Source organism: Dermacentor andersoni, chromosome 1 (genome assembly GCF_023375885.2).
Source record: "Dermacentor andersoni chromosome 1, qqDerAnde1_hic_scaffold, whole genome shotgun sequence".
Classification (NCBI taxonomy): Eukaryota; Metazoa; Arthropoda; class Arachnida; order Ixodida; family Ixodidae; genus Dermacentor; species Dermacentor andersoni.
Window position 1 is genome coordinate 260,350,641 of NC_092814.1, and position 11,811 is coordinate 260,362,451.

The 11,811-nt window shown below is 46.1% G+C and overlaps 1 protein-coding gene across 1 annotated transcript; it reads left to right on the plus strand.

Moving 5' to 3' along the window:
- The first annotated feature begins 3,054 nt into the window (after positions 1-3,054).
- On the plus strand, positions 3,055-10,730 carry LOC126548421 (uncharacterized). Its single transcript, XM_050196565.3, has 6 exons — positions 3,055-3,188; positions 4,862-4,920; positions 5,902-5,991; positions 6,793-6,819; positions 8,052-8,445; positions 10,610-10,730. Exons 1-5 carry the CDS (start codon positions 3,113-3,115, stop codon positions 8,409-8,411), a joined length of 612 nt encoding a protein of 203 aa, XP_050052522.1. The 5' UTR covers positions 3,055-3,112; the 3' UTR covers positions 8,412-8,445; positions 10,610-10,730.
- The last annotated feature ends 1,081 nt before the right edge of the window (positions 10,731-11,811 follow it).

Genomic DNA, 11,811 nt, shown 5'->3' on the forward strand with positions numbered 1-11,811 from the left:
GTTGGAACAAAGGCACCGATGCGACGGGCGCGCGCGTTCGCGTTGCGGGGCGCGTTCGTCGCCGAGATCCACCTGTCACAGACAGCTCCTTCAGACGTACGTGCTGTCCATACAGACTACCGCTAGAGATGTGCTGGTTAACAATCTGTTATGTATACGTAATTACACCATGATTAAAACAAGAAACGCTACCAACATGTATCATCACGGCAGCAAGTATATGTTGTCAAGAGCCCCATGCCTTTAATAAAGCGAATAGATTTTCTTTTAAGCGTTCGGCTATTCGCTTAAATTCGTCGATGTTTTTTTTTTTGTTTTTTTTTTACATAGCCCCTCGCACGATTTCCACCAACGAAGTACCCCCGATGTATGAGCGCTGCAAATGCACAGGAAAACAATATTCTTTCGAACAAATCTTGTAGATGGCACTGCATGACTTTTCTCCTGATATTCGTTGTGAATTTATGGCCACTGAGAAGGATAATCCCCATCCGGTTCCCTCATAGCGAGTCGTAGAGGTCGAAAAGCGAGAAGCCTTTTACGAAGCAGCTTGCGAAAGGATGCGCGGGTACCGTGAATGCCTAGCGTACTTACTTTCAGTTAATGCATTACTCTTCAGCCGCACCTTCTACTCCACATCATCCTCGCTTTACCTGCTACATTCTTGGCCATTTTCCTGTAGTAGGTGAGCGGAATTAATTGGGGAACTAGCACACAAGCAAGCAAGCAAGCAAGCAAGCAAGCAAGCAAGCAAGCAAGCAAGCAAGCAAAGAAGACTGCCGTATCCACTGAGAGAGAATGTGAGGGTTGGAGTAATCGCTGAAGTCTGCCCATTTTATGATCATATTTCCTTTTTGTCGGTAACAGCAGCATGTACCCTTCCGCGACTTTGGCGGCCGCCATTAAATTGAGTCGATTCTTTCTCTACCCGCTGCGCTGACCAATCAGCTATGGTGTTCTGCTGCGGGGCACAAGGTCGCGGGTCTGCGTCCCGGGTGCAGCGACCGCATTCCGGTAGGGCACGCTGCAAAAGCGCTGGTGTACTTACATTTAGGTGTATGCTAAAGAACTGCACATAGGAGTCGAGAAGTAGCTCCAAGAGGCACCAACATCCTCTTAGATACAATAAAAAATAAATGAAAAAAAAAATCAAGGAGCAGAAATAGTCAAGAGCCCTCTACTACGACGTTTCTTATAGGCAGCGTGTTGCTTTTAGACGTTGAATATATTAGCCATTTCATAATTTCTCTTCTTCTATCAGGTTTCTATTTCAGCAATCGTAACAGGCATCATGTATGCCGAGTGTTTCTGCGAATTCTTTAAGTAGCTATAAAAAAAAAGAAGTCACGTGTGGTAGATAGCACAATTTTATTCCTAGAGCTACATTGCTCAAATAAGACAAAAAGTCTCAGATTACCTTTTTAACTAATTACCTTACGCTGCATATTGCAGTTTAAGATTCTAGTCTGGGAGATCGCAAGGCGGATTCAACCAATTTTCGGGATGACACCAGATTTGAGATATTAATTCCCGAACTTTCTGAATAATTACATTGGAGGTCCAGTTGCTTTCGTGTTTCAATGCATTAGACGGCTTAAATTCTGTAAAACCAGCGTTAAAACTAGATACGCAGAAAAGAATGACATATAAATTGCGCTGTTTCTGCCCAAGTTTCTACCCCACTGAAGGTCATAAAACAGCGTTTTCTTAAAAAAGTAACTGGAACCACAACACATTTTTATTGCAAGTTTGATGGCGCATATCTCGAAAATGATATCATCCACGAAATTATTTTAGCGTGCCTCATAATCAGAAAGTGGTTCTGGCACGTTAAACGCCATAATTTAATTGTAAATTATTTTCCAGTGATAATCCTTGCAGTCTCACCGGCTACAATGTAATTGGTAATTGGTTGAAAACCTAATTAATTATTTTTTTAATTAGACGATTATGCATTTTTATTTCTCCTGAAAGTAATACCCGCTTCCTTGAGTACAGACCAGCTCAAGGACTACAATGCTGCTATCAGCCACAGGTTATCTTTAATAATTAGTTAAGGTCTTCGCCGAAACCACTGGTAGATGTATACGCATGATTTCTTCTTTTCCTTATGAGGCGTGGGCTTCTAAGCTTTAGTTTTGAAAATTCAAAAAGACTTTTCACAACTCGCACCTTGTCCCCCACCATTTAAAGTTTTCACCCCATTCATTAGTCCACGTAGTTTCCGTTTCCCTAGAGAAAGCGTCTCAGCTGTTCCTTCATATCTTTGCGCCATCTCAGCATCTGTGATATGCAGAGTAATCGGTGTTGCTTAAAGCCTGATTATTGCATCTGGAACAAAAGCCTACGCTGCCGGGTTGCTTCAAGTTTTGTTCGTATATAGCTCTCGAGTCTTGTACAAGTGCCAGTGAACTTGCGACGGACGTGACAACTCCGGCAGATCAACAGCGCCATAAGGCAATCGTGGCGAACCGCAATTTCGGTGGGGGGGGGGAAGCGAGTGAGAAAACAAAAGTGAGCCAGCCGCCGGGCAATTCAAGTGCGAATACCGACAGGACCTATGAGAGGGAGGGAGTAAGTATCCCGACGAAGAGGAGCCCGGCACCGTCAAGCAGAGAGAGAATGTACCCCTCTCGCGCAGCATTCGTTGTGACTTTATGGCGACGTTTGCTGCGAGAATACTAGAGCTTTCTCGTCTACGTCTACGGCTCATAGGGGGAACAGAGTGCGCCACTAAGGGAGGATGCGAGTGGTGCGAAGCCGCGCGTTCCTTTATCGCTACAAGACGTGCTACTCTTGCTGCTGCTGCCTGCACATGTCCGGAAGCTGTCGGCGGCGTTCCATAACTGCACAGACCATAAAGATAGGCGGGCTGGGTAAAGCAAGAAGGCCATAAGTAGACAATGAACGACCATATAGACCACGCTGCAGGAACATCTCTCTCCTCTCTGCCATGCTTATCAGATCCGGGAAGATTCACTTTTGCTTCTCTTGTTGATCTCCTTACCGCCAGGAGTGTATATATGGTTTCCCCAACGGGGGTGCCTGTCACAACTCGAGAGCTCGACGCATCTTAAACATTGCAGGGCTAGTGCTTACCTCAACGCTCAACATGAAGCTTCTGCTCGCATGCGCTCTCTTCGTCTGCTCGGCAGTGTTCACATCGGCTCGTCAGTCAGCCATATGCTGTGAGTAGCGTGCTCCGGATGAAAGTGAATTGTTGTTTTCTGCATGTATTGCGCACATACAATGAGGATTGCCGAGACTCGCGGCCTTCGAGTTGTATATCTTGCAGTTCCTGCGAATGCTTTCGAGCATGTGCAAGAACACTAGATATGCTGAAAACTGCAGATGCGCTTAATTACTGCCACAACCCCTTCCCTCTTGAGCATGCATTTCTGAACTATTCAACTATGAAAAGAAGTGCGAATACTACCGGAATATAGCGTACAAGCACGGGCTATAGAACCCGCCAGTCAAGCATTGCCTACGGTGTGTTATTTCCTAGGGATTTCTGCAAATTGACTGCCGTTTCGCAGTGTCAGAGGACACGTGACATCTCAGCCGAATGTTTAAGCCGGCTTAATGATCTAGTTTTACTGCATTTCGGGCTGCAAAATACTGTTATTTCTTTTTTTTTCATCCTCTAAGCGAGAGACTTCAACCTGACTGTTTTTAAGAATCGCACCTACTTCACAGGGCGTGTGGAAGCTTTTTGAGGGAAAGGCAGAGAAGTTGGCCTAAGGTACAGCAACTCTCGCTTGGCGAGGGCCTCATTGAAGTAGTGTAAGGCGAACTTATATTCTTCACGAAATTCCTTTGTAGAAATGGAAAAAGCCCCGCTGCCGACCATCCGCGTAACTCAGATACGTAAAATAAATGATAACAAAAAGAGAAGCAGGTGAAATGAAGCAGGTTGCAGTCATGGGAATTACGCTGACACAGAAACAAGAGCAAATAACGGTATAGAAAGATGTAAATATAAAAGAATATGCAGATCCAACGCACATCTCGGAACCTATGCGAAGAAAAACTTTTGTGAAGCGGTTGATCAGATGCTTTAAATTTGCCCATTTCATTCCTGCGCCTTTGGCGCAATGCAAAGCGGTGCGCGCGGGCAAGTGCTCTCGCGCACGCGTGCTTACGACACACGCGGCGATCATCTCAAGATAACTAAACTAGTTGGCGCTGGCGCGACAGTAGCATACGTGCGAGTGTATGGTTGGAGCTTCGGGCTGCTGTGCCGGTGCAGCGAGGTTTGGTCCCACCATCGGGCAAGTAATTTATGTTTGCCAAGCACGGTTTATTTGGTAAGACAGCAGCACTCAGCGGCCGTTGTCGGGAAAGTCCGGGAGGGCTCGCAAAGCTTCGCTTCGAAATGGAAGGAAACCGAAATAGTGATATGTATGCACGTGCGCGAAGACGCACGAAACTGCCACAATGTACAGCTTCACGATGCAGCTCAATAGAGTTTCAGAGACGCCGTTTGTTCCACCACGATCTGTCACTTCAAGTCTGTGCTTCCTATGTGTGTACCTTTGTCTTGTTTGATTGTGCAGCACAGTGCCGTACAGCATAACGGTGAATTTTCACCAACGCGTCTCTTAGCGTCTTGGAGAACTGTGACACATTCACTATTCAAGCAAGTGTGAACAGCTAGAGCCTCCAGATGTGTGCTATTCTTTCTATTTTTTTGTCATTTCGCGCCGTTACTTAACCTCCATGGTATTTGCCTCCAGAAGCGCCTATCTGAGTCAATTTAGGCAATTGAACCGCGTAGACAACAATACTGTATAGACATGACAAGGTTACACCCACAAATGTCACTATTCGATGCGTGCTTTCTCTTTTCTGGACCCAGTTGCGTCCGAGGACCAGGTCAAGGAACAGGCGGCCTGCGTGCGTGACCAAGCCGGAGAGGTAAGTGCCGGGGCGGTCAATTGCTTTATCTCTGCTCGCGCTAACAAAGCAGCAAAATATTTCGCGTCCGTGCCCCTCCTTGTGATGACGCGTGTTACAACCACGAAATCTTATTACGCTTCCCCTGTGGCTTCGGGACAGTAGGTGCAGTATTCATTCTGCCGTATAAAGCCCTCCCGCCGTTGCGTCATCCGACCATAGCCTTCTTCGAATATCGAATAGCATGATTGCTCCGCGCTTCCATGCTTATCCGAAGCAACTTTAGAGCGACGCTAAATACGAATATTAGGCTTAAATTAGTAAATATCCTTTCCTGCAGCAGCGAGATTGGCAGTTACCCCGAGAGGAGGAATGGTTAGGCAGAAGAGACGCAAGACCGAAAGACGGGTAATGACGCCGCCCTGACTTTCCCGCACGAGCTCTCTGTAATGTCTTGAATTTTTACAACAGCTGCTTTTGACCTGTCTCTTTTTTTTTTTGTCGGTTTATAAAGAAGGACTGCATTGCATAATGGGGGAACCAGAGGTTCAACTTAGCAAGTCTGAAGACCTCTTTCTCAAAACGGACTAATAGCTAGGAGCATGTACTACGCATATTTAACGGCGCTGAGGTTTCCGCGAGCATTTAAAAAAGAAAAAAAAAAGGAGGAGGGTGGGTTTGTTCTTTTAGTGGAAAGAGCACACAATAACAGGACGTGAGAATGGGACAGACAATGGCGCTGAGGCAGCGGTCCCTTTCTCACGCCTCGTTATTTTGCGCCGTTTCTGCTCAAGCCATAAACCAACCAGCCCAAATGCGTATGATTCTGCGATTCGATTTTCATTTTTTTTTTTGTTCAGTAATAATAAACCATTTTGCGTCAAATGCGAAATTAAAGTTTTGAAAGAACACTTCACCAGTCCAACATGGTTTAGCGTCGCTTTCTTTAGTGTTGCTCGCTTTAAGCTCTGTGCTTAATGCTTACCTTTACTCTATTCGCAGTTTAATGACCGCCTGGATCTCGCCGTCAACAACCTCGGCTGCACGGACGACGTATGCGCCGTCAAGAAGCTGTGCACCTTTGTGAGCACGGTGAGATGGCGGGCTCTTCGGGTTCTGGAATGACCCAGAGGCTTCTAAAGCCGCCAATTTTAAAACACGCGCAGCACTAGAAATCCCCTACGGCTAACATTTGGGCACAGCCTGTGTCATACATGTTTTTTTTTTTCATTCAGATGCCGACAGTCACGGAAAGAAATGCGGTCACTAAAGGCTGAGATCGCAATGATACTGCATGGCTGAAGGTTGCAGAACGATAACAAATTCAATTTTTCGCTTTTGCCCGCTCGCGTGCGAGATATCATCGTGTGTTCAACGCGGACACGTACGGGCTACCATCTTCGTTCTAAACTGCAGCTTAGCTTGAATTTGCGCTAAGGGGAGTGTCGCGTGTCACGCGGCATATACTTGAATGAGTAGATACTGCACTACAGAAGCGATGGACACGGGTTTCTCTCGTTGTGGTTGTTTGTGCGGAGAACGGAGCAACTCCGTCCTGAAATCTCCCATTTTTCGCTTGCCTGTCATTTATATCCGTGCGCTATTACTATATGAGGTCTCTCTTTTCAGCTTCTCTCTCTCTCGCCTCGATTTTTATCCAACCCAGCTCCCCTCGCCGCCTTATTTTGCTTTGAGATCATCTTTGGTGGCGCATCGTCACCGATTCTCGTACCGAATCCTTTCTTCGCGTGCATGTACTCTTCTTCTTCTTCTTCTTCTTCTTTTTTTTTTTTTTTTTTTGAGGCACTTCTCATATTTTACACTTGGTCAAAGAGACACACAACAGGTCAAATGCCGAAACCCAACGGAATTCTTTTTGGTCTCTCGTTTCAGGACCGGGCCCTCACGGCACTCTTTACGGTAAGTGGGCATACTGAAAGTTCAAAGCTATTTTGACGGGATAAAAAAAGAATAAAAGATATAGTACAACTTTCAGTAATATTTTTATTATCTTGATATCCCCATTTACTATGTGCATTTCAGTTTTCCCTTGCGTGAAGTATGTTTCGATGCAACATCATAATTGTAAATACGAAATTTACTTTAGGCTTGCCAGCGAATGCCGTGACAATGTTAGCAGCAGCTGAAATGACCTCATGCCAAATACGCAGTATCTTACTGAAACCTTCCTACATCAAGAAGTAACTGTTGTCATTATTTTATTTCTTCAGGATCACAAATACTTATGTAGTGCATTTACCATGCCTTCACTTTACTACAGCGTCTATCTTTGGCGCAGCATTTTCTCCCGCGCTAGCAGTAGCAGCGGGACAGTATGGCCTTTAGGTCTAATATTGTTTGGGGACGCCTTGATCTCTAAAAGACACCAGGGCCAACAGTATAATACAGCAATAATTTTCTTCAGATTAAATTACACTTTCATCGTCCGCCGCGCCAGCCAGCCAAACTTCATTATACAGAAGCGTTACGTTTTGGGCGAGTTGGTTGTACATTATTCTTTAGAGACTTATGCGCGCACAAAGACAGGACGTCAAACGAAGAAGGGACATGTTGTGTGTCCCTTCTTCGTTCGACGTCCTATCTTTGTGCGAGCATACGTCTCTAAAGATTCATTATACACTATAGATCACCACATCATCCTAAAGTAAAAAATGGCAGTAAGAATCCCTTTGCAAAGGAATTGCCATAAAACTGTTATGTTGCTGCAATCCTGGCACTTGAAAAATTACCAACTTTACTAAACTTGGAAATAATAGGTGTACATGAAAAAAAATAGGTGTACGAAAAAAAATGTTTTTGAGATGTTCAGAAGCGAAGTGACGAACGCTCAACTTGCTGGCAAAGCGATCACGTTAGGTTTCTAGTGCAGACAGAATCGCGACAGAGCTAATGGAAAGAACATGAAACAAACAGTCGTGTTCGCAGCAACTGTTCTTCCAGAAACGCTACGGAGTCGGTGCTGAATAACGCCAAGAAAGACAGAAAAAGGCTTAATAGGCATCAAGCTAACTTCAATGATCTGAATTTCCGATTAACACGGTGCATAGACGCCGTTTCTTGTTGCATATAGTACCGTTCGCGTATCTCGCTAGATGAAAACGCTTACCGCTGTTATGCTATCTGCCACGCAGCGGCCGGAGAAGACATTTTTGCGCAGCCTGTCTCTTCGCTGCTCCGCTGCGGCCGCACTTGTGGGGACACCCGCCGTAGCTTTGCCGGTCCAAGCGGCTTTTCCGGCCGCGGCCTTGCCGGCGGCAGCAGTGCCAGTCGCAGCCGCAGGCCCATCCTTCCTGGCTCCCACGTCGTATGTCTGGGGCGCAAAGGGGTTCGGAGCTAGAGCGTTTGGTGCAAGGGCGTTTGGTTCAAGGGCGTTTGGTGCGAGGGCTTTTGGCCTGGGAGCCTACGGAGCTGGTGCTTATGGCGTTGGTGCTTACGGCCCTGGTGCTTATGGCCTTGGTGCTTACGGCCCTGGTGCTTACGGCGTCTGGTAACAAGTTCGACCGACGAAGACGAGGACCTGAAAATGTACGTGTACTCTTTTTTTAGGCGCGGTTTGGGCGTGTATATTTGAAGTAAAATTTCAGATACCTGAGAGATTTTTTCTATTAACTGACTCAGGGTGATATTGGACGAAATAATGTGACGAAAAGAAAGTGGGAAAGCCAGCTAGGTGGAGCGAGTGCTTTCAGATAAGAAACTAGGGGGCGACAGAGAAATGGAACGCGAGAGACGGAGAGGTTAACCGAAAGACAAACATACAGCTGGCTACTCTGCAATGGGAGAAGAGTAAGGAGAGATGAAAAAATTGAAAAGAAAGCGAAAAAAGTAAGCCCTTGCACAAAATAAAGTGTGCTGGATCGTCGAAGGCACTTAATGCAAGGCACTATTCTGGTTAAGCTTGTATACGGTGGATTATATATTACTCTAAAAAGTTGCATTGGAAAATAGAAAACTTGCTAAAGACCTCAGCGTCGCATTTTAGTGCAGTGCTGCTCGGCGTTAAGAAGTGAGAGAAAAAGAGAAACGACTGATGAGATAACCAGGATTGCTCCCGGTTTTTGGCTAGCCTGCAATACAGGACGGTGTAAACAAACGAGTCAATGTGATTAATAGGGGAAATAGAAGGTTCTGAATGCGCAGACTGGTGCATCAGATGCTGTCCTCGCAGTACGGAAAGTATGTTGGTCCAGCTGTCTGCCCGTAAAACGTACAGCTATTTCTCCTATAGTTTTCCACACAGAACAGTCCCGGAGACGGTAAATTTCTCAGATTGAGTACTCTGCGAAATGATACAGCAATAAAATTAAAGACGTACAACTACTGGGACTATAACAGTTATCCTTATTGTTGATTGATTCTACATAAAGGAGAGCCAAACAATGTGTAAAAAAATTGTTGAAGAAAAGTGGTGAAGCAGAAGCACAACTCGCTGAGGGTAAGAAGTCAACAAGAAGCTTACAGGATGCATATAAGACATTAGCGTTGTGCCGAGTAATCAGAATACGTCCTGACCTACTGTCGCATTACTGACTTAACCCGAAAGGGCTTAAGTGCACCTCGGACTTACGGGTTAAGCCCGAGGTGCAGATCGTGCACTGGAAAATGAAGCCACCTCTTAAAATGTAAGTGTCGAGAGAGCAATAACGGAACACTTTAATTAGTTTCATTCAGCATGAAGCAAGCAGTCTGTCTTAAACCTAGCCTAATTTCACGCCTGCCCAGTCCGTAATAGAGTCACCGTTAGCCGGAGACTCGGGCACGCCGCGGTTGCTCAATGGCTATGGTGCTCTGATGCTGAGCACGAGGTCGCGAGTTCGATACCAAGTCGCGGCACTTTTATGGGGCCGGAATGCAAAAACACTCGTGTGGTCTTGAATGCGCATTAAAGCACCTAGCGGGGAACTCGCCGGCAGTGTCCCTCATATAGCCCACTGCACAACTTCAGGTCATATATGCCTGCGACTTAATTTCACAGCTAATTCGGGTTGCTGTACGACGCATTCTCTCAGTTCGCACATTCCGAAAGTTTGCTTAGCTATGTTTACTATTAACTTTTTTAAGCGCAACTCTTGGGTGCCCGTTCCTGCGGCGAGCGTCGGCGTCGGCGGCGTAACCAAGCGAACGAGCACAGCGAAAGATGAAAGAGCGAACGCAGAGCGTGAGATGAAAGACGCGAGCCGCGAACAGCGGAAGCCAATGAGAGTGGCTCAGTGACCTTCAGTGACGTGCGCGCGGGAAACTGGTGTCATGCGGACCCTCCCGACCGTTCGAAGCGTACAAGTATCTGGTCATAGCCGGACCGCTCCTTTCGTACTATCCTCTGCTCGTGTCAGCTCTCGCTCGCGCTTGTTTGGTTTGCTTGGTTCGGTCTTGTTCGCACTTGTTTCGATTGTCATGGTTTGCGATTGTTTTGTAATCGCGCCCTACGGGCGACGCGAATTGTGTAGTACTTTGTAGAATCCACGCGACACCAGTGATTGCATTGGAACATTCGGCGAGTCATGTATAAAAGCTAACGCGCGGGACCCGCAGACCACACTTTCGACGATTACCGACTTTGCTACATGTTTCTCTCAAATTCTTTGCGTCAATATATCGCGAAATGAAAACGCGTACAGAGCTGCGCTCAAATTTCGCATTAGGGACTATCGTAATCGTCGGCTAATTTTTTTCTTTTTCTTTTTTTCAGTTCACAATCCCAAGAGAATTGAATGCCAGCGTCTGCACCACGGAAAGTCCCAAGCTTTCTGAAGAACTCAAAGCAACGAGACACTGTATTGAGGTCCTAATAAATATTTTATTGCATCAAAGTGCGCCAATTGTGCTTCTTTTCCCTGCAGTAGGTTTCTTCTTCTTCTTCTTCTTCTTCTTCTTTATGGGGTTTAACGTGCCAAAACCACTTTCTGATTATGAGGCACGCCGTAGTGGAGGACTCCGGAAATTTCGACCACCTGGGGTTCTTTAACGTACACCTAAATCTAAGTACACGGGTGTTTTCGCATTTCGCCCCCATCGAAATGCGGCCGCCGTGGCCGGGATTCGATCCCGCGACCTCGTGCTCAGCAGCCTAACACCATAGCCACTGAGCAACCACGGCGGGTGCAGTAGGTTTCTGTATCCAATGCACGTCGAGACGTAGATGATATAAAATAGGGATATTTGATTTCTGAGCCAAACTATATTATCGCAGAAGCTGCGGCCACTGAGTGCTATATTATGAACAGAGAGAGTACTCAAAGATCGCTTTACAAGTGTATAATACATATTTTTAACACCATATATGCCACCGAAATGTGTATTACACATAGAATAAGAGTCCATTTCAATGCATTTCGACAGCAGACGGGCAGAAGATTTCGGTGACAAACGCGCCCGGCAACCGTAAGCGCAAGTGTTGAAGAAACGCGGCGCCGCTACCGACCACATCATCTAAACGCATTTTCATCACGAAGCTATCGCGTGACAGCACGTGCCTCTCAAAGTGCTAGCTGGCCTCGCATCTTGGTTGTGCGGGAGCGAGTGTCCTTAGGGGATAAAGTCTGAGCACGAGAATGGTAGAAAGAATAAAAAAAACAACGTTTTTAAAACAGGAGAAAGAGTGAAAGAAACTAGTTTCCTTTAATTAAATGAATGACGCGTTTAACGGCCTATATTTGTTGGAGTGAGGATATTTCATTAGCGTTCGCAGTTTCGTCGCTTAAATCCGTAGAGCAGACAGCCGGTGACCGGCGCATCTGTACTGGTATAGTACAGGTACGTGCAGTCCGACGCGTTATGTGTTGCGCCATGTATAAGTGACGAGGTCGTTTTTGTGAGCCGGAACTGTCCGGGAGACTTCGAAAAAAAGAAAATCGTATTTACTATAAAAATTGTTCCACTATTTTCATTCCA

Excerpts from the sequence above, each read along its gene's own strand:
- LOC126548421 (XM_050196565.3), top strand. The coding sequence starts at position 3,113 with ATGAAGCTTCTGCTCGCATGCGCTCTCTTCGTCTGCTCGGCAGTGTTC. Across the intron at positions 3,189-4,861 it reads TCGTCAGTCAGCCATATGCT|TTGCGTCCGAGGACCAGGTC; the intron begins GTGAGTAGCGTG and ends TTCTGGACCCAG. Across the intron at positions 6,820-8,051 it reads CCCTCACGGCACTCTTTACG|CGGCCGGAGAAGACATTTTT; the intron begins GTAAGTGGGCAT and ends TCTGCCACGCAG.